The sequence below is a fragment of the Thamnophis sirtalis genome, unplaced genomic scaffold (assembly GCF_051295495.1).
Source record: "Thamnophis sirtalis isolate CommonGarterSnake01/CBP01778 unplaced genomic scaffold, rThaSir2_p1.2 scaffold_10, whole genome shotgun sequence".
NCBI lineage: Eukaryota > Metazoa > Chordata > Lepidosauria > Squamata > Natricidae > Thamnophis > Thamnophis sirtalis.
Genome location: NW_028261390.1, coordinates 19,709,392 through 19,732,766, shown reverse-complemented (window position 1 = coordinate 19,732,766; position 23,375 = coordinate 19,709,392). Strand labels below are relative to the sequence as shown.

Here is a 23,375-nt window from a genome sequence, read left to right as displayed (position 1 = left end):
GGTTCACGGAGCCAGAAAGTTCTGAATCAGTGGTGAATAAGGATAATATTGCTGGTAAACACAGGACATTTGAACAGACTCGTGGTTAATAGAGTGGGCTGTGTCTACTATTAAAGAAGGCAGATAAGAGCATGAGCACCTGTAGCAATAATGCCCATTTTTTTGTTAGAAGTAGCAGCCAACAACTATCGTTTGTAACCAAGCTTTCAGCTGGGCTTAAATTCTGGCACTTGAAGCAATTGAAGAGAAAATGGAGGGTTCAGCAACTTGCTGACCCATTCAAAACTGCAGGTAGTTCATGTCTTACGACCACAATTCAGCCCAAAATTTCTGCTACTGAGATGTTTATTAAGTGAATTTTGCCTTGGTTTACGACCTTTTTTGCCACAATTGTTAAGTGAATCAGTGCAGTTGTTAAATTAGTAACACAGTTGTTACGTCAATCTGGCTTCCCGATTTGACGCTGCTGGTTAGGACGTTGCAAAAAGTGATCACATGACTTTGGGACACTGCAGCCGTCATAAATGTAAACAGCTGCCAAGCATCTGAATTTTGATCAGGTGAACATAAGGATGCTGCAATGGTCGTAAGTATGAAATACGGCCATAAGTCGCTTTTTTCAGTGTCGTCGTAACTTTGAATAGCCAGTAAATGACCTGTTGTAAGTCGAGGACTGCCTGTAGTTTTTCCACCCTCTGAGATATTTGAATTTGTAAAAATGTTTTAATTTCTTTCCCTGGTTTTTCTGTCACTCAAAAATGATGCACTTGTCTACCTCAGAAATAGTAACAGGAATCAATTTATATATTTGTACTCAACTCCTCTGCTCGTAATAAAAATTCCGTATTCCACCAGGCTTGAAATTTTAGGCCTGGATAACCTTGAACTGTACCATCTACATTCCGACCTGGGCTTAGTGCATAAGATAATCTGCCATAATGTCCTACCCGTTAATGACTATTTTTACTTCAACCGCAATAAGGGTTATCAATAGATACCAATTAAATGTAATCCGTTTGAATCTTGATTGCAGGAAAAATGATTTCAGCAACAGAATAGTAAATGTGTGGAACACCCTACCTGATCCTGTTGTTAGTTCCTCTAACCCCCATACCTTTTATCTTAAGCTGTCTACTGTTGACTTTACGCATTTCTTAAGAGGTCCCTAAGGGGGCGTGCATAAGCGCACCAGTGTGCCTACCGTCCCTGTCCTACTGTCCCATTTATATGTACTCTTTTTATGTGTTTATGGCTATGTTTTGCTTATTTATATCCGTTTATTCGTGCCATTTTTTTCACGTTTCATATTTGTTTCCTTGTACTTGTTGACAAATTAAATAAATAAATAAATATCTCAATTTTTAAACTTGCTCCACATTCAATATTATCAAATGATTGCGAAAACCTTTCTAGCCATATGTGTAGTATACAAAAATGCCGCAATTCATCACAATTTTGCTTTTTATTATAAAAGTAAAATAAAAAAAAACAAGCTTTTTAAAAAAAATTAGTGGCAATTCATCTAAATTGAAATATTTACAATATAAAAAGGGTAAAACAATTGCAAACCTTTGAAAGCTTGCATTATTTTATAGACACCAGATGAAGTTTTAAATACATTTACATCATATTTTGCAATTAAGGTTCCTGATTATCGTTTGTGATTTTGTGCTTCACAGCTTTGGACCATAGTTACAGTCTATTACATAACTTTCACTGAGCATGAAGAAAATGGTTAATTTTCTTTACTAATGATCCTTCTGGAAAAAAAATAAGTGCCATTCAATCCTTTTCCTGAGTCTTCCAGTTTACTGGGATCTGGTCTGAGTTTGTTGAAAGGTCCAGTGGGTAAACATGTCAAAGAGCTTTTTCTTTTGGTGAAATTTGGATCATTAAAAGCTCTCTTTTCTCTGGAAATATTTTTCATAGCAATACCATATTTAGGTTACTTCAATTTTGCCTTGTAGCGAGTTGTCCTGTCCATAGCCTGAAGCCTTTTTCTTAAGATTTATTGATGTCTTGCTGGTAAAAGATTCAGAATATGTAAAGCTAAGTTTGTGAAGAGAAATCTCCACTCCACTGTCACAAATGCTTTCAGCATCCTGGAATTTGAAATTATGTATGTCATCTGGTGAAACAAAAAGAAAAGTTTGAAAAATGCAATGAGGCACAACACTCTACAGAATTACACAGTACACCCAATTGTTATAGAAGTTAATAGAGCCTCCTCTACTTTTCCTAATCCAGGGTCAAGTTTCAATCTGGGCAACAATTTTCGATATATTGCCTTCTAATTATTTGTAGGAATTTCATAGTTTAGTAACAGTTTAATCCCTCTTAAAGTAGATTGGTGGTTCAAAAACATGATAATTGAATACAAAATAAATAATGTTCTGGGTAACCAATGCTCTAGAACAAGAGTGTCAAACTCAAGGCCCTTGGGCCAGATTGGGTTTATGGGGTGCTTAGATCTGGCCCGCAGGGCCACCCTGGAAACAGCAATGGAGTGGCCCGCAGTACCTCTGCCAGTGAGAATGGAGCTTGGGAAGGCTGCGGGCGGCACTCCTGAGTTCCATTTTCACTGGCAGAAGGTTGCAGAAGGCTGTCGCAACCAAAAATGGAACTCACAAGAACCTCCCGAACTCTGTTTTCGCTGGCAGAGGGTGGCAGGAGGCTGTTGGGGCTGAAAACCGAGCTCGGGAGGCCATTTACACTGGCAGAGCACTCGGGCCATCACAGGCCTTCCCAACACAAATGATGTTGAGCTGGCCATGCCCCCCCTCACCACGCCCCCCCCCCAAGGTCAATCACAACCCTGTTGCAGCCCTCAATGAAATAGTTGGACCCCCCTGCCCTAGAGATAATATAAACAATACAGGAAATGCTAGGCAAGTTGAACCAGTTTTATGGTATAAGAGGTGGTGCATTTTCTGAAGATTCTTCTAGAATTGCTTTCATGCAGTTGTCCTCTATTCTTGCAAACTGGGTTTCAAGTATTGAAGACTGCCCCAGTTTCAATGGAACTGAAGCTGTCAAATGTTGCATAAACATTTTACCACCCTCTGTCTCTTACTTCACTACCTCCATCTACAGGAATTTTAATTGCTTGCAATGCATCTCCAATGCCACTCCTGCTTCTAAATGGATGCAACAGAAAAGCTGGTACATGCAAACACAAAACCTATACATTAACTTGGTAGCCATAATGAGGATTATTCAAAAGCCAATCCTGAGTTTTAAGGAGGGTTTGCTTCCCAGTAATTAAGAATGTAACCATTTATTAAAGAAAAATATTAATAAGCAGTTGCTGGTTATTTAGCAAACCTAAAGATTGACAGCATTACTATATTTATTGAAAATGAATTTGACACTGTAAAGTGATTGTTCATCCGCCCAAAGGAAATATTAAATTTAAAACCTTTGCTTGCTTTGCAATAGGTCATTCAAAAGTTTAAAATCTCATGTGCCTTTTTTAAAACATAAATTATAAGAAAAACATCCATCTTTCAAATAAATAGTATGTGTCTACCTTGGTTTGTAATATTTCTAATCTAACTGTTAAATATGGAAGACTGAATGGTGTATGAAGCTTATCATGATTAAAAGTACCTGATGGTGTTAATGCCCTAATTTATTTGGTGTGAGAATTATATGGATATCCATCTGTTTCTAAACTGCTCAAGGTAGAATTTTTCGGCTCAAATCCTATATCCTCATTGTTATTATTTCTGTCTTTGTCCTAAGAAACGAATTCATCTGCAAAATTATGAATTTAGTGGTATTCCCAATCCTGGTAACTGGGGAATTCTGGGAATTGAAGTCCACAAATCTTTGGACTTTGGACAATGAAGTCCCCAAGGTCTACTGGTTTGAATTGACCTGCAATTTACCTGCTTGTTCTGTCCTAGGAGAAGGTAAATCACATAATGGAAGAACATCATTTTTGGCTTTCTCTTGGCTAGACTGGCTTGACAAAGTAGTTCTTTTCTCAATAATTTCAACAGCCTCTGGATAATCCATTTTTCTGAGAGCATCAATCAACTCCTTTACTGTTCCACCAGAAACCTACCAATAAGGGAACAAAGGTGAAATAATTTGGAACGTTTCCCTTCTCCCCTCCAAAACTCTACATAGATACAATAACATCTAGTGAAGGGCAGAGGTGGTATTCAGCAGGTTCTGACCAGTTCTGGAGAACTGGTAGCAGAAATTTTGAGTAGTTCGGAATCGGTAAATACCACCTCTGATTGGCCCCGCGCCCATCTATTCTCTGCCTCCTGAGTCCCAGCTGATTGGGAGGAAATGGGATTTTTGCAGTAACCTTCCCCTGGAGTGGGAAGGGAATGGAGATTTTGCAGTATCCTTCCGCTGCCACGCCCACCAAGCCACGCCCACAGAACCGATAGTAAAAATTTTTGAATCCTACCACTGGTGAAGGGGTCTCCAACCTTGGCAACTTTAAGATTTGTCCACAAGTCTTAAAGTTGCCAAGGTTGGAGACCCTTGATTGAGTGGGAGATAGATTAGAACTATACTTTGCCATTCCGAAAAACAATATTAAGGACAATTGAATGACTATGCAGTACAGTGTTTTTAAAATCCTGCAAACTTATTACCATTTAAGAGAGCCATATAATTCTTCTCTTTTCTCCACTGCAAATGCACATTTACATAGTAAAATAAAATGTTTTAAATGCTACATGCAGAATGGAAAGAAAACATTTCATTTTATATTTTAATTATAGTCAGTGGATAAAACCACCAAATAGTGAGAATCAATCATAGAAAGAGCTAACTATCTCCGAAACGTAGTAGTGCACAACTCCAGCAAAATATTGTAATTACAATACAATAATGGGAAGAACAATAGAAAAAAGAAAATTGGTATAAAATGGTTTATAGATTATATATGATTCAATAATACCAAGATAGACAAATTAAATAACAGTAAATGCTGGAAGTACCATAACAAAGAAGGAACATGTTACAAGAGATGGTTATGTAAACCAACAAAAGCACTAGAAAGAAATATTGCAAAATACTCAGAAAATTCTAAAAATAAAACTTGAACTGAAATCAGAAATAATTTTATTAGGTGTAATTCCAGAAAAAAAACAAATAAAAAAATTAAAATATTCTAAGCTATACTATATGTTGACAGCTGCAAGAACATATTTGCACATGGGGGGGGGGAGTGTGCCAATATCAGACTGGGACACCAAAATAGGAGAATACTATATGCAGTGATGACAAAATTGACCATATACATCCATAATAGAAATCTAATCAAATTTAAGTAGGCATGGAATATACTACTTACTATACTATAGTATACTTACTATACAATAGGACAAATTGAGACACTTGGCATATTGCTTTACAATAAAGATATGAAACAAATAATAGGTGAAAGGATTCAAATAGATTCTCATAACTTTAATATTTAATATAAGACACATGTATTTAGTTCTTGGCAGCAGTTGGGGAAATAAACAGAAAGGAAGGGAAGAATCTCACTAGAAAGTTTTCTCCTAATGCTTTTATTCATGTTTTATTAATGCTGGGTTTTTCTTTTTGTATTACTACCAATGTAGATCTTTCTTTCCTTTGTATTTTATTACACCAACAGAAATATTTTAAAAATTCAATAATTGATATGGAATCTATGATTGCATTATCTTAATGGAAGGTTAGGGCCAGATTTAGCTACACCCAGCTGCATGCAGGAAGCAGAATTTTTATCCAAGTCTCTAGAGGGGGATTTGTTCAGCCTTTCAAAAAATGTTGCACAAAGAATGTAAGCAATGGTGAATGCAGTTAAGTTATAAAGATAGTCCTCAGCTTATGATGACTCATTCAATCCTGCAATGACACTGAATGAAAGATTTACAGTGCTTCCACATGATAACAATTTCTGATATTTCCTGCCAGCTTTCCACAAGCAAAATCAATGTGGAAGCCATCAGAAAGAGCAATGTTGCAGTCACATAAAGTCCTCGCTTAATGACTCATGTGGTCTTCAACCTACAGTCTTTACTCAGTGGCAACCAGGACTGCTGCAATTGCTGTCCCTAAGTGATGTGGTCATGTGACATTGCATTTTACAATCATGTCATTTAGCAAGGACAATTTTGGGGCCAATTACCATTGTAATCTGAAGATTATCTACAGCAGGGATGTCAGACTCAATTTCATTGAGGGCCACATCAGGGTTGTGTTTGACTTTGGGGGCCAGGACGGGTGTGGCCAGCTCAATGTCATGCATGTCAGGAGCACCTGTGGTGGCCCAAGCGTTCTGCCAACGAAAACAGGCTCCCATACTCCGTTTTTTACTGCAATGCGCCCTGCAACCCTCTGCCAGCAAAAACGGAACTCGGGAGGGTTTTGTGCGTCCCTCCCGAGCTCCTTTTTCACTGGCAGAGACACCGTGGCCAAATCCTTTCCTGTTCCAGGGCAGCCCCGCCAGCCAGATCTAAGCACCCCGCAGGCTGAATTCAGCCCGCCGACCTTGAGTTTGACACCCCTGATCTGTAGTATGAAAGACAGAAATCCCTAAAAATTAGACATTCCAGAATACAAAGAATTTGTATTCAGTATGTGAGAAGTTCTACATGTTACAGCATGAAAGTTAAAATTATGAGATTCTTCAAATACCAACTTGTCAAAAAAAAGATTTTCGCCATAGTAAGGCAGTTAAGAGAATTACCTCATAATTATCCAGTAGAGTTTTTGATGGAGAAGGACTCAACCGAAAGGCATTGTTTAATATCCCTAGGCCTAGCTTCTGTGCCAACATGGACCAGCTTTTGGTAAGATCAGGAACTTCAAGTAATTTGTACAGCTGTAATTTAACATCCTCATTCAGGTCTTTCATATTGCCTAGAAATGAAAAGAAAAATCCATAATTATGGATTCTATAAACATACATTAAACTATGTTAACTTCTTTCAAATTTCGAAGGAACAGCATACAGTATTTGTAAGTAGCATTAAAATTCACTAATGACTACAATTGCGAAATTGAACATACATACTCTTATACGTACCAAAACAAGCCACATTGGTATTTTTAATCAGAATTAAAAAAACATTAAATCCCCACTGACTTCCTATATAAATTGGCTCCCTGCAAAATAATACCTACTGCAGAAAGACCACATGAGTATCAAAGGATTAATTTTCTTGCTTAAATACACTCTCACCTTGAATCGGTAGTTCTTCAGAAGCTGCCTTTGACTTACAGAGTTTTCTACTTAAGATGTCATACACCTGTCAAGAAAGGCAACAAAACAACTAGCTGGAGATGAGAAAGTATTGATTTTATCAAGCGCATTTTTCCTGAGCATTGTATTGGTCAGTTGCCAAGTTTAGAAATAATGCTGTGTCACAGTGACATTCAAGTTCTTAGGTTCTCCCCTTTACTACAGCAGTAGAACAGCCGAGACAACCCAAGGAAACGTTTTCCAGTTCTGAATCAAAAGTGATTTTAATTTATACCATGTTTCCCAGAAAATAAGACAGGGACTTATTTTCTTTTGACCCCCCCTCCCCGAAATAAGCGCTTGGCCTTATTTTTGTGGAGGTCTTATTATTTTGAGGTGTAGGAGGTGGCGAGTGTGGTCACCTCATAGCTGCTGCTGTGTTGTAATATTTTCGCCGAGGGCTTATTTTTGGGGAAGGGCTTGATTTAGCGTATGCGCTCAAAATCCCGATTGGGCTTATTATCCGGGGAAGTCTTGAGTTTGACACCCCTTTCTTAGGATGTTAGCACTGACTGTATCATTGTAGAAACAGAATGAGTGTCATTGTGCATTGAGAATTGCCCTTCAGATATTGCTGAACTATAATTCTCCACATCCTTGAGCAGTGAATGTATTAGAAAACCACAATGCAATTTTTTTCAAGAGAAAATATCTGATTAAAATGAACCGAAGAAGAAGAAAAAACGAGCAAAAAAGTGTTGGCTTTTGAAACAAGGTGTCATTGATCACTTGCCTCCCAGCTGGTTGCCATATCCAGAGGTGTTGTCCCAGGTATAATTTTTTCACGTTCATTATCTTTCGCATCTTCCTCTTCAAACAACGGTTCAAAGTTTTCAATGTGCGGATCTGCACCTAGTAATTAAAGAATGTGGGAGAGACCCCATAAACTACCTTTAGCATTTTTATTGTAATACTTTAATACTGTATGTAGGAAATTAAAAGTTCAAGGCACCTAGATATCATTGCCATTACTTAATTTCATCCCAATTTCCCAATTTTGAAACAATATGAGCACATTGACAGTGTTTGCATGTGTTATCTAGTGTATGTTAACAAGCTTCCAAAAATAATTGGAGTGATCCCATATAAAGAAAAAACACCTCAACAGATAATATTAGTTACATCCTCGAGCAAATTTGGGGCAGAATTTGATTAGTTTTAAATGGAACTCTTTGTTAATTATCTCTTTTAAGTGTTAGTCATAGTGCCAAACACAGTACTTGGAATGATCATGCTGCAGACATGAGAAATTCTACTGGAGAACAAATATGAATTTATTTAAATATCCATTATGGTCTACAACAGTAGTGTCAAACTCGATTTCATTGAGGGTCACATCAGGGTTGCGTTTGACCTTGGGAGCCTGGGTGGGCATGGCCAGCTCTACATCACTCCTGTTGGGGGCGCCTGAGCGCTCTGCTACATATGGCCCTCCTGAGCCTGGTTTTGCTGGCAGAAGCACCGCGGGCCGGTCCTTCACTGTTTCCAGGGTGGTCCCGTGAGCCAGACCTAAGTACCCCGCACGCTGGATCCGCCCCCCCGGCCCTTGAGTTTGATACCCCTGGCTACAACATTAAAATAATCTTGATAAGAATGCTTTACCTCTCCAAGGAAAAGAATTTTTGAAAAAAGAAGGGTTCTCCATTTGTTTGACTTTCTCTATTTTTCTCCTCTTTACTTCAGGTTTTATTTACGAATCTCTCTGGTCCTGCTTCCCAACTGCAGTTTGACATAGTATAGAAAGCCTTATCTATACCAAGTTTCCCCTGCATAAATTTGCCTCGGCTCATCCCAAGCTCATGAATGAAACAGCCTTATGTTACACATGAGGTGTATGAGTTTTAAAGAAGCATTTTCTATCTTGCAGCTTCAAGGTATAATTATAATATTGTAAGCAAGCTCTGTTGAGGTGTGTTTTGGGACTGTTTGGAGGAGGGTATATACTCCTCTCATCACTAACCATGGTTTGTTTAAGTCACTTCAGAGTGGGTGCATGCTCCACTAGCACTTTCATACCCACCCTCTTCCTATTTTTCATCCACTTCTCTCAAACCTACAAGAAGACTTAAAAGAGAAGAACACAATTTTATATGGGGAAGAAGTGGGGTTGTATTAAGGTTAATCCTGTTTAATGGTACTATAAAATCACCTCCAGTATTTTATTTGGAGAAGGAAAGGCAGGCATTCTTGATCTATGTTGCCTTAATAGTATTTTGAAATGTATCTTTATCTTCAGAACAATTACCTACATGTCCAGAATATGAGGGCATTGAATTGATGTTTTATGACAGTTTACCATACTTTCCAGTTTGAAACACTTCCCAGCAGCTATAAGTTTCTGTTCTTTTTAGTATCTGTTTAGTTGCACAATCAATGCAGGGGGATGCCTTCTTCCTCTTTGGGGCTATTTCTCCTCTAGTGTCAAAGTTATTCTTATTCATTTCACATTGTTTTAACGTGGGAGATGCCTAAATAAGGTGTGCTAAGAGGGGCAGAGTAATTATCCTGGAGAACGATATACAGGCTCCCAAAGTGAGACCCAACCTGATTCATGCTGCAGTGCCTTGACTGATGAGCATTTTCTCATTGAACTGTGATGTATAAAAGAGGAGAACAGCACAGAGAAAGGAAAAGCCACGATTTTCTATAAGAGTATATGACATACCCTTAAATAAGGACAGCACCATTTGGTAGTGAGTAGAAATAAATGAAATATTGGCAACGGGCACAGAAAATTTTATGCCGGCATTGTTTTATGCCCCTTAAGGATGATGGATAGCGCTTTAACTCAGTAGTGGGGAAAAGATCTCTGCCTTCAAAGGCTTAACACTATATATTACAACAATGCATATAATTTTTTAAAAAGGAAATTTGGAAAAAGGTCAACACTGAGTCAGCTGAGGCACTAAATTATCTGAGGGTGTTGGGCTACTGAACAAGGAATTGGGCAGGATCACGCGAGGCTTTCCATCCCATATTTTGTCAGCCTCTGATGATCAGGGAAATTACCCCAATCTGCCTAATGACATAGTTAATTCTGTATTGAAATTTTCAATGAGAGAATCACTAAAACCACAAAAGAAAATGAGTAAGAAGAAATGATAATGCAGCTGAAGAAAAGGGTGTGGAGCAGATAATGGACTAAGAAGAGGGGGAGAATGAAAAAGGGATTAAGAGGGAAAAGGGTAAAACATTTTAAAATGTGAATTGTTTAATATTACAAGACAAAAACTCCACCACTGTTGCATTACAATAAGGCAAAGCATAAGATTGTGTGTGTGGTTATTAGAAAAGCAATGCAATTTTTAGGCTATAATTTCAAATTGTATTTTTTTCCCCAGCTAGAACTTTGGGAGTGACTCATGACACAGCCATTGTAGACTTACTTCCTTACCTGCTGCTTTGAGAAGTGCTGCCAATTTTGTAGATCCCCTTCCAGCTGCTATATGAAGTGGAGTGGTTCCATCATAAGTAACGCTGTCCACAAATGCATCACCCTGGTTTTATTAAGGAAAAAAAAAAGCTGTTTTGGCTCGTGACCAGCTTTAAAGCAAAGCCTAAGAGCACAACTATATTATAGTCTTCCTAGAATAATGCACTTTAAAATAAGATTAAAATAATCAAAATGTTCCAGAGCTAACAAATCTCAGAAGACTTTGTGTTCCCGATTGAAATCTTGTGAGATGTCAGATAAGAACAGCATATTAGATTTTACTAAGGAATTGAAACATGTGAGATGTGATGATCTTTCAACATGATCTCTCTCTCTACCTCTCTCTTTCTCTCTCTCTCTTCCTCCCTCCCTCCCTCTCACCTCAAGTAGAAGGCAACCTGCCATGGAAATATTTCCTTGTTCAATAGCCAGGTGCAAGGCTGTCCTTCCAGATTTCTGTTCCTGGATATTGACATCAACACCATGAGCAAGGAGTTGTCTGAGACACAGCATACTGTTTGCTATAACAGCTAAGTGAAGGACTGTCAGGCCTATATCATAATAATAATAAGAAAAAATATGGTTAATTCATGTGGCAATACCAGGGAGAGTAGAACAGAAAGCAAAGAATTGAAGAAGATCAGAAAGTACCAAGATCTTAAAAGCAAAATTGAAATATTATGGTGTAAACCAACTGTTGTACCGTATTTTTCGAAGTATAAGACACACCATTTACCCCCAAAAAAGAGGCTGAAAATCTGGGTGCATCTTATACAATGAATACAGCATTTTTTGCCTCCCGAAACCCCGCCCCTTCACCAAAATGGCTGTGCATAGCCTTTTGAAGCCTTGCAGAGTGATACTGTGGGCTGGGGAGGGCAGAAATGAGCAAAAAATGGCCCAGCACCCAGGACCACTCTGTAAGGCTCCTAAAGGCTATGCATGCCCTTTTTTTGACAAAAAATGGGCCCGTTTTCATGAAAAATGAGCCGCTTTTTGCTTGTTTTGGGGGCACTCTACAAGCATCCTAAAGGCTATTCATGCCCTTTAAAAAAAACAGGCCCATTTTCACAAAAAATGGGCCATTTTTGGGAGGTCTGCAGAGTGCAAAAACTTTTTTTAAAAAAATTGCCTTTTCAAAACCTGGGTGCGTCTTATACTCCGGTGAGTCTTATACTCTGAAAAATACAGTAGTTCCAATAGTTTTGCACACTGAACAAAAAAATCTTGGACAGCAATTATAAAATCTGTGCATTGACAGAATTTCCATGTATTGGAATCCACACATATACAACACTGAAATATTACAATATCCTAGGTTCTTGGGAGGAATTCAATGTGTATCAAGAACTGGCAGTTGTAATTTCCCACTGTTGTATAGCAACAACAACAACAGCTTAGAAAAGCTCACATTCCATGATAGTACTTTTAACAGCATCTCTCTATCCCATTTCAATGGGAAAGATTCACTAGTGGGTAAAAATGCCAAACCTTGTCTAAACATCTCCCTGTCCATGCAATCAACCATAATAAGAGGCAATCAAGCAAAGAGTATTTGCACCATGAAAAAAACTCTCTATATAGGGAGAGTTGCCCTTTCTCGAGACAATTTTTCCTGAAAATTCAATTTTTTTTAAAAAAAATGTTACAAAAAAACAAAACAGAGGCTGTATAAAAACTGGGCTGACATATTTCAGGACATATTCCTTAACCTCTATGACATAATTGGTCACAATGAACCACCCCAAAATACCAAATTTCAGATAGGCAGCATTGTAGGAGAGAAACAATGGAAACATTAAAGACATCTTTTGGAAGGTTTCCATCAAGAAAATAACAAATCACAGCAGAGACAGACAAGGGAAGAGATGGCACATTGGCATGACATCCTCCTTATCCCTGTCTTCTTATAGCTTATGGTCAGTTTTTTTCAGTCTACTCTAAAGCGACTTTGGTTATACAGTTAAAGAAGACAGTACAGCTGTTGACGAAGGAAGTGGTACAATAATGTGTTTGTTTCAAAATGCAAATAATTAAAATACAGAGCTTGCTTGGAAATCTAAATTTTAATGAAACAACAAATAGCTCTTGAGAAAGTGATAGGACAGCATTATTGATCCATTAGAAAGATATTCCTGATACGTGCTTACCGTCCCCATTAGGAAGGTCTCTCATCACAGATGCCTCTTTGTGATGAAGCAACATACTTAAAACCACCTCATCTCCTTGCTGAGCTGCCAAGTGGAAGACAGAATTCCCATGGCGATCCAAGAGGGTCACGTCAGCCTTAGCCCCAAGCAAGGCTTTCACAATTCCTGCCTGCCTTGTTATAACAGCCAAGTGTAAAGGAGTCTGTTTAAAAAAAGGAGAAGGGAGAAATAAAAAGGCCATCAGAATTCCCCCCCCCCCAACACATCTGTTTTTGGATATGTGTTTAAATGTACACATTTGAAGTCATTTTGACTCCTGCCAACTGCCTGGAATTGTTGTCCCTGCAGTTTTCTTTGGAACGTTTTTGGAAGTGATGTGCCACTTCCCTAAGGTAATCTCACCAAGCTAGCTTTGTGCCTAATGCAGAGTAGAACTCAGATTCCCAGTTTCAAACCTGGGGGCTTTTAAGTACTGTCCCAAACTGGTTCATTTTGCACAAATATACCGTACAAATGGTATATAAAGTACAAGCATGGAAACTGATTAATATGATGGATGCACTGGAAAATCTGCAGCTTAAGAACAGTAGAAAGGTAACGTTGAATGGGTCCAGTGGTGGGATTCTACCGGTTCAGACCAGTTCTCCTGAACCAGTAGCTCCGACCATCAGCTGGCAGCGAACCAGTTCGCTCCCACGATCAGGTGGGCCCATCCGCCCATCCTGCACTTAACCTACCTTTACCTTCTCAGCTGAGTCATGCAGCAGAGTGGATTGCTGCGCCTCAGCTGTTTTCCTTCCCAAGCAGCAATCCAGAAGGTAAGTATTCCCTGAACTGCACATGCGCGCGCTCAGCAAACCAATTGTTAAACTTATAGGATGCTACCCCTGAATGGGTCACTTGAGTTTTAGTTGCAGACACCATGTCATCTTGTCAATTTCACTATGTCCTCTAATATAGATCCACTTTGGCCCACAAATGAACTAGTTTGTGTATTACCGTCCTTCCAATGTTTCCATACCTGGTAAAGGTCATTTCTCACATTGAGAACAGCAGCAGCATTCATATTTGCTATTACTTCTAAAAGGTTCTTCACTAGTTCCATGTGAAGGTGAATAATTGCCAAGTGCAGGACACTGGTATCGATCAAAAGGAAGAAAGGAAAAGAAAAATTTTCAGCAATAATACTAGAAGAGATAAATATATTGCAAATAATTTTCTTTACTTAGCATTTTTGCAGAATTATACAGTAGAGTTGTGTAGGAAAATTGGAATTCCTTTTCTAAATCTGGAGTTTTAGTGACAAATACAGTGATAGAATGAAATTGTTACCCTCAATTTCCAGAAAGATAGCCATGGTTTTGCTTCAGACAGCAAAGGGCAAACTTGAATATCTTTAAAACCTAACATCATGTAAAACGGAATTGAAATCAGTTCTGTTGAAGTGGACTATCCATTATCAATTTAAGGTACCACAAGCCTCCCTGATATTCTTACATCGTTGCTTCTTAATTTGATGGAACACAGTTAACACAGAAATAGTGTATGTAGGCATAAGATAAACCCTTACAATCTAGCATAAAGATTTGTATATTTAATATATATGTAACCTGTAAACTTAAGAAATAAAGTAGGTTTTTATTGTTTCTCATGATACGATTTAGGGGTGTTTTTTTTTGATGAACTATTGGGTATGATTTAAGGTCTAAAGCTACATCAGCTTGAAAGGGAAATGACACGTTCCTTTTTAGACAGTTCCCTACTATTATGCAGATCTTTAATGTTCTTGTCTTTAATATATATTCAGAAGCGTAGCTAGAAAAAGAGATGCACTGGGGAAATAACTCTAAACCACATTTAATATGTAAGATGGAACACATTACGGAAATCCAACCTCCTTGTTTTACTGTATTGAGACCACAATTTCTTATTTCTTTAAGTGCATTTGGTTCCCATTCATTCATAATTCAAAAAAGGAAAAAGGGTAGGAGAAACAACCGGAAGTTCCCACGACTGCCTATGAAAATATCCCCTGAGGTGCTTCTAAGTGATTTTAAAATTGTATTTAAAACTGTCCGTCTTCCTCAACTTATCCATTATTGCTTCATCACTTTTCAAACTTAACTTGTTTAAACAAGTAATCAAACAATGCGTCAAGGACGATGAATAAATCACTCAAATTATTTTTTTGAATTAAAAAAAAACCCTAAGATCTTTTCGAGGGAGAAAGACGGCTTGCAAGGCAAAGACACTAGCATAAATGGTTGTTGGTTTGGTGGAAGAAGAACAAGGAGCAGCATTTTCAAAAAAAGCTACATCCAATCTGTACTCCTTAAACTCCCATCATGTTTGGTTGTCCTTGGCAAAGGGGATTTTTGGAGAGTGTGTTAACAATTGTGTCCAATCCCTCCCCCACACCCACTTTGTCCTTTTAGCATGAAATGCTGGACTAAAAGTTGGCTCAGAGGATCAAAACATTTTCTCCTGCATGTCTTTTTTCAATAGCAGCCAGTCAGATGTCTCTGAAAATTCAAATACAGCTCTTGATAATGGAAATCTCAAAAAGTTCTTTTCCAAAAGGCAATGGAACTTCCTTAAAAATATTTTGCTTCTCATTCAAGAAGCTTCTTCAGTTCTGGGCTGGATGATCAAGAATCTCCATAGAAATTGATAATGGAAAATTTCAACTGGTCTCTGGCCAGACTAAGTTGGTTATAGGGAACATACAAGTCAATTCTTAGAAGCCCTACCCAAGACCTGTCTACTTTCACTCATAACTGAAAGTGCTGCTGATGAACTTATTCATTCTTCTTCATGAGGTCTAAAACATATATATATAGTTCCAAAGACAGAATTGGTAGTCTGATCAATGATTTCCACTAAGTGGAAATCATAGGCTGCTGGAGTTCAATCTTATTACGGCCACAAAAATAAAAGCTTCCAATGATAATGGAAGTCAAATCTGGTATGGTTAATAAAACAACCCCAAAGCTGTTATGCCTAACCCTAAACAATATTTTAATTTAAGTTGATTGTTTTCTATTCCATCCTTCAATTTCAAAATAAAATCTACTTGTAACAAAGAAATCCTGTGAGCAAACTGTGTAGTTCTTGTTACGGCTAATTTGGCTCACCTTGCTGTACAGATCCATAGTTATTTGTCAAGATATGCCTTGAAACAATGGCCTGTGGATTAACACTATCGATAGTCTTCTTTCCGAGGCTGGGAATTCCCTAGTAGAGTATATTTTCCTATGAGGAAAATACATCATCTAACTGTTGCCACATCTCACTTAGCTCATTGCATGTGGTGAGATTCATTGTGAGCCAACCCATAGATTTTAAAGAATAAATTAAGCATGTTTGTACAGCAGCTTTATTCTGGTCATTTCAGAGAGGGAAAAACAGTCTTGTTTGAGGCTAAGACCCAAGGTGGCGCAGTGGTTAGAGTGCAGTACCTCAGGCTACTTCTGCTGACTGGTAGGTAGCTGCAGTTCAGCAGTTCAAATCTTACTAGCTCAAGGTTGACTCAGCCTTCCATCCTTCTGAGGTGGGAAAAATGAGGACCCAGATTGTTGTGCTGACTTTGTAAATCGCTTACAGAGGGCTGTAAAGTACTGTATATAAGTTTAAGTGCTATTGCTAAATTAAGTTCCTCCAGGGCAATTGTCTCCCTTCACTTCCTGGAAATAACATATTCAACCTGAAATCACATCCCAGAGGCCCCCATAATAACAAAGCCTCCGACAAACTCCCATCCTAGCTTTCATCTTTCTTATGGCCATACTTAGGCTGTATGTGAAAAAGGATCAGAAGGCAACTTGAAGGATTCCAGTTTTTACATAGTGGCATTAACCCCAATTGTGTCATTAATAATGCAATGCAATGCAATGCAATGCAATGCAATGCAATGCAATGCAATGCAATGCAATGCAATGCAATGCAATGCAATGCAATGCAATGCATCTCATACATGAACATATTTTGAAGGAATGGAAAAGGAAGAGACGGCCTCCAATCTTCCAATACTGGAGTTTGGAGAATTACAAAATGAAAATCATGTGACATTTCCAGCTATTTTATATTAAGTATTGCCAACATATAATGGGCAATTAACCAATAGGGAGAAGATGGCTGCATGATTTGTGCCTTGTGAACCCTGCCTAAGAAAATGTAGCAAGATATAGCATGAATAGAATTCCAGAATGGTAACCAAAATAGAATTTCACAACATGTAAGGAAGAGGAAGCATGTATTTAAAAAGAGGTCATAAATCAAGACTACAACATTTTCACAAAGCAAGAAATTAATTGAATAGAGTATGCAAATCTCTTGTACTACAGCAGTTAGGAATCACATTGATTTGAGCTAACTCTTTGCAGCGACATTACCACTGGCAACAACCAAAGATCTTCTTTCAATGCTTTATTTCTTTTAAACGACTTTTAAAACATTATTTTAATTTAAATTCAACCTTCTTTTGATTCCTAAACCTACATGGGCTTCCTCCCAGGTCCAAGTGTTGGGGAAGAGCTGGTAACATATGAACCTGCCAATTTCTACAGCTTCAAAATTGAGAAGCTTCCAATTCTTCATTATTTGTTTGAAGGAAATGGCAAGATTAAATATCAAAGACTGATGTTTGGAATAGGAGGAAAGGTAAACTCCTCCCATCAGATAACCTTCCAGATATGTTAGACTTCAACTCCCGTCATGTCCAAATAGAGTGTTTCCATCATTATTTCAGTGGTGCTATTCTGCCAGTTAACCAGTAGCGGAAATTTCAGGTGGCCTCGCCCACCCATCCCAGCTCTATGGCATCCCATTTAGTCACTTTTTTTTAGCATGCACGGAAGGCTGAGCGCATGTGTGGAAGTGGCACATGCACGCAAAGTGAGGGCGCACATGCGTGCTCACATTTGTGAACCAGTAGGGAAGGAAAGTGAATACCACCCTTAAATATTATTATCTTTTTTTCCCATATGAAAATTCTTCAGTACATTCTGGAAGAATAATTGATTTGCATCAACTGCAAGAGATGTGAACTGCAAAAAAACTCAAGCCTTCAGGCATTCTGGAAAAAAGAGTGGAATGAGGGATGAGTTATCTCTGATCTAAAAGCAAAATGGATCAAAGTCGAAGGGGGGGAAAAAACCCTCTCATCCTGTTTTGAAACGTTACACATAGAGATGAGTCAGATAATTTTGCCTCTTTTTCTCTAAATGAGAAGCACCTACGAATGAATCATTGGAATGTAGCCTCATTTTGGAACCCTTATTTTCCTTTCTGTGTCATTTCAAGAGTAGAATATGACATCTATTACTTGGGGAAAAATAAAATCTTGAGAATGATACTTCAAAAGTTAAACTGGTTTACCTAGAAACAATAGAAAAAGCAGTGAATTTCATGAATGTTACTTTCAGGCTATTACAGTTGGAACCGCATCTTAAATAGGGAGAGAGTCAGAGGATAACTTAGCAAGCAGTGTTGAAATTCAAATTTTTTTACTACCAGTTCTGTAGGCATGGCTTGGTGGGCGTGGCAGGGAAAGGATACTGCAAAATCTCAATTTTCAGGAAGGTCTTATTATTTTTGAAGTGCAGGAGGGCGCGAGCATGGTCATGCCATGACTGCTGCTGTGTTGCAATATTTTCGGGGAGGGATTATTATCCAGGGAGGTCTTATTGTCGGGGAAACAGGGTAAATGTCATTGAATACATTGAGACTTGTGTGATAGGCTGCAATACAACTATGAAAGGGCAGAATCGGCATTGTGATTCTAGAAAAAAAAATTTTTTTCATTTGGATATCAGCTGTAGACATCACTGAGAAAGCTGTTTTTCTAATAAAAAATAAATAAAATGGAAAACACAGAATTTGGGAAATTAGGGTTTTCCCATCATGAAAAAAAAGGCATGCCATCATTTTCTACAAATTTACTTTTATGTTATTACATACTTACTTATCCCCATTTTCATCCTGAACGGCTATGAGGGGGCACTGAACTGCCAGAAGCATCTTTACATCTCCTGTGACTGCGTAGTCAAAGAGTGCGTTTGCGTGCCGCTTAGCAAGTTCCATGGCTTTTTCCAAAAAGAAAGCATCTGTAGGGAGTGGAATTATCATTTTCAGTTCTAATGGAAACATACACCCCAAACTTGCTGAGTACCAGTCAGATGCAAGAGAACGAAACTTCTATACTTTCAAAAGCATTCTATAAGAGAAGATAGAAGCTGTAATCTAAAGCAAAACATTTCTTCTGAACACTAGACAACTCCATGATAGCTAAACCAAAATTACACGCAGGATCTGTAGATTACATGCAGGATCTACAAAGGTGGAATCTAGTTTTTTTTTTAAATGACTGCTACAGCCAATCACAACATCTCAGGGACTGCCACAAAGAAGAGGGAGTCAAGCTATTCTCCAAAGCATCTGAGGGCAGGACAAGAAGTAATGGGTTGAAACTAATCAAGGAGAAAAGCAACTTAGAACTAAGGAGAAATTTGCTGACAGCTAGAACAATTGATCAGTGGTACAATTTGCCTCCAGAAGTTGTGAATGCTCCAACAGTGGCAGTTTTTAAAATGCTGTTGGATAGCCATTTGTCTGAAATGGTATAGGGTTACCTGCCTATGCAGGGGGTTGGACAAGAAGACCTCCAAGATCCCTTCCAACTCTGTTATTCTATATTCTACAAAGCTTCCATATCACAAACAGAAATCCAGTAAGTACCAATGCACTGTAAATGTATTTATTGTATTCTCTAATATTTCAATAAATTATTGAAGAACCTGGGGACAAGTAGAAATGGGCTTGGTTCTAAACTGTAAGGTTCCAGTAGATCTTGAAGAGATGAAGGTTCATTGAGAAATATTTATTTTCTTACTTTTTTCAGTGTGTTTCTGATGGCCCACTATGCAGAACAATTCCAGGTTCAAGCAGTACCATGACTAGATGCAATTGTACAACAGTTCTATTTGTATAGCCCTGATATTTCTATTTCAAGGTGTTGCTCTCTTTGAAACTCAGAAGCCATGAACAATGGTACAGTAGGACAATTCCAGCTGTCTATTGCTCTTTCCCGCTGTCTAATTTCACCTTTGCTTCCTTCAACGGAGCTGCTATTCCATTGGGAAGAGTTACAGTGCAGAGAAATATAACGGCTTTGTCTCTGGTGTATTTATTTGATGCTGGAATCAAAAGGGCTAGAAGATAGAAAGGCTTTTACCTGGCCGGACTCAAAGAAGCTACTGGGGCTTTAGATTCTCATGTCAAATAACAACTGGCAATCCGCTTTGTTTTTATACAGAAAACCTTGGAAAACCATTAAAGCTATTTCAATGCCCGGTCACAGGAATACCCACAAAGTTTAAGATTGAATTAGTTGTTGTGCCTGTTAATTAATATGAAGTGACATGCATTGTATGCAATTGCACAAAATATTCTTTCAGGCATAATCGTTGTTTTCCAGGACATGTTTCACATAATACATTTACTGCAATGGAAAGGAGGATTGGCAGGTGCCTCTCTTCCAAGTAGACTTTGCATCAGCTGAGGTAATCTTTGAAGGCTCTACTTCCTAACACTGGAGTTAGGTGGACAGCAAGAAATGTAATTTTTTGAGGCACTCAAATTATGGAATCTCCTCCCTAATATTATTCATCTTTTGTTACTCCTCAGATACCGAGTATCCATTTTGTTCTCTCATGATTCCAGGGTTTTAAACGCTATAACAGGCCTGTCAAGCTGCCGGCCCACAGGCCGGATACCTCAGATCCAGGCCACGCCCACCCCAGCTGCGCAAAGGCAAAAAACATCGTGATACGTGAGGATCCAGCCTGACGCAATCAAATTTGACACCAGTGCTGTGTAAGATTTAAACTCCTATCCTCATTTTTAAACATTTATTTAGTCAGAATTTGTTTATCATTGCAGTGTTGGTTTATTTTGTTATTTAGCTGATGTTGCAGGTTATATATTTAAAGTGTTATAAAGTCAGTTAAATTTAGGCTCATAAAAGGGATAAATTAAATCATGTTCATACATGCCCACATGCATTCAAATAAGTACAGTATATAAGTACACATACATTTATGCACATGTGTACATTAGGATTCTTATAACCAAACAGCATGTTATTTCTTGAACCAAAACTGGACTTTAAAAGCAGCTTTATAAAACTTAAAACAACACATCAGTCATTTCTGGGTGACAGGTTACAATGATAGAACAGCACATTTTAAGATATATAGGTGAAACTCGAAAAATTAGAATATCGTGCAAAAGTTCATTTATTTCAGTAATGCAACTTAAAAGTAATATATGAAATAGACTCATAACATGCAAAGCAAGATAGTTCAAGCCGTGATTTGTCATCATTGTGATGATTATAGTTTACAGCTCATGAAAACCCCAAATCCACAATCTCAGAAAATTAGAATATTACATGCAATCAATAAAACAAGGATTGTACATAGAACAATATCGGACCCCAGAAAAGTATAAGCATGCATATGTACTCAGTACTTGGTTTGGGCCGCTTTTGCAGCAATTGCTGCCTCAATGTGGCGTGGCATGGAAGCTATCAGCCTGTGGCACTGCTGAGGTGTTATGGAAGAACAGGATGCTTCAATAGCGGCCTTCAACTCTTCTGCATTGTTCGGTCTCATGTCTCTCATCTTTCTCTTGGCAATGCCCCATAAGCCGATGTCCAGGATCCGTCTGTGTGTGGTGGCTCTTGATGCACCGACTCTAGCCTCAGTCCACTCCTTGTGAAAGTCCCCAACACTTTTGAATGGCCTTTTCCTGACAATCCTCTCCAGGCTGCGGTCATCCCTGCTGCTTGTGCACCTTTTTCTTCCATACTTTTCCCTTCCACATAACTTTCTATTAATGTGCTTTGATACAGCACTTTGGGAACATCCAACTTCTTTTGCTATTACCTTTTGATGCTTTCCCTCCTTATGGAAGGTGTCAGTGATGGTTTTCTGCACAACTGTCAGGTCAGCAATCTTTCCCATCATTGTGATTCCTACTGAACCAGACTGAGAGACGATTTAAAGGCTCAGGAACCCTTTGCAGGTGTTATGGCTTAATTAGCTGATTAGAGTGGGACACTTTGAACCTAGAATATTGCACCTTTTCACAATATTCTAATTTTCTGAGATTGTGGATTTGGGATTTTCATGAGCTATACCCCATAATCATCACAATTATGACAAATCACAGCTTGAACTATCTTGCTTTGCATGTAATGAGTCTATCTCATATATTAGTTTCACCTTTTAAGTTGCATTACTGAAATAAATGAACTTTTGCACGATATTCTAATTTTTTGAGTTTCACCTGTACAGATGCCTCTAGTAGTCTTGAATAAATAACTAGAAGATGCCTGAATTAGAAAATTGATTTCCTCAGTTTCCAAAAATGATCAAAGCTGAGCATCTGGAATTGCAGAAGTCATCTAAGAATTGGATGTAAGAATCATGGCTTCATCTGTAGTTCACCTTCTTAAATAACTGCAAGGATGCTAAGTAAACTTTGCTGATTACCTTGTAAATGAATGTTGGCACTAGCATCTTCTTCTATCTCAGAAACTGAGCCAGTTCTTGTTTTGCTTTTATCTTCAATCTCTACTTTTTCCTTGAACTTCTCGTTGTGTTTTTTGTTACAGCACATTTGGTTCTCTCTTTTGGCCATGCCATTTGAGACTCCTTAAAAAGAGAAACATGGAAGTTTTTAATTAAAATCCAACAAAACCAGTGGGCATATTGCATCAGAGTAAAAATGGCAAAAGTTTTGGCTTATTCTCTTATTACATTAAAAGTGAATGCAGGCATCATTTCTCACTAAGCAAAGGCATTGGTCCAGAGGTTTTTGGCACAATTAAATAACCTGAACACCCAAACAGTTACGGTAGAAGTGATCGGGGCTTGTCCTCTTGGCTACGCTAACCCTCACTGCCCTCCAAGTTGCAACCGATTGCAATAGAACCCTGCTGCAAGTGGATGCTGTGAGTGTGTGTTTGTTTGAGATTCGGAGGGTGATTGTCTAGTGAGGATAACACTGTTCCCTGTAGATTGTGACTTTCCTGAAATATGTTGTAACATATTTGCAATAATAGAAAAACTATTCTGTTGGCTTTAAAGGATTTTGTGTGTGTTTGTGTCTGTGTGTGTGTGTGTGTGTGTGTGTGTGTGTGTGTGTGTGTAATTTCTGTGTAGATTTTTTAAAAGAAACTTTCCTTTCCTCTGCAGGGTATATTATGATTCTTTACTACCACAAATAAAAACATTTAGATTTTGGATTTTTATAAAAGTATAATTATCAAAGATAGATTTGTATTTTGTATTTTTAAGAAAGGAACTGAAGCCCAAAGAAAAAAGAAAAAGAAAACTGAAGAGAAGGTGATGGATAAAGAGCAAAGTGATGTTCCATTTAACACTAGACTTCGTCCTATCTTTTTCTGGTTCTAACCCTGGCTTTGTCTAGCATTCAGTCTAGATCAGGGGTGTCAAACTCGATTTCA

General features: G+C 38.2%; 1 protein-coding gene across 2 annotated transcripts in view; it reads right to left on the bottom strand.

Annotated features, from left to right (window-relative positions):
- Positions 1-1,443: 1,443 nt before the first annotated feature.
- The window catches only part of NFKB1 (nuclear factor kappa B subunit 1), a 74,812-nt gene continuing 52,880 nt past the window's right edge, over positions 1,444-23,375 (bottom strand). Inside the window, exons 14-24 of one of the 2 annotated variants that reach the window (XM_087724158.1) lie at positions 22,399-22,560; positions 18,807-18,948; positions 13,866-13,980; positions 12,845-13,046; positions 11,076-11,245; positions 10,656-10,758; positions 7,995-8,113; positions 7,202-7,268; positions 6,707-6,879; positions 3,891-4,065; positions 1,444-2,128 (exon numbers count right to left, since the gene is read on the bottom strand). In XM_087724158.1, the coding sequence (XP_087580284.1) occupies positions 1,941-2,128; positions 3,891-4,065; positions 6,707-6,879; positions 7,202-7,268; positions 7,995-8,113; positions 10,656-10,758; positions 11,076-11,245; positions 12,845-13,046; positions 13,866-13,980; positions 18,807-18,948; positions 22,399-22,560 (1,616 nt within the window). In that variant the 3' untranslated portion in view covers positions 1,444-1,940. Of the gene's footprint in view, positions 2,129-3,890; positions 4,066-6,706; positions 6,880-7,201; positions 7,269-7,994; positions 8,114-10,647; positions 10,759-11,075; positions 11,246-12,844; positions 13,047-13,865; positions 13,981-18,806; positions 18,949-22,398; positions 22,561-23,375 lie in introns of those variants that run through there. The other variant, XR_015697864.1, reaches the window with a different exon arrangement.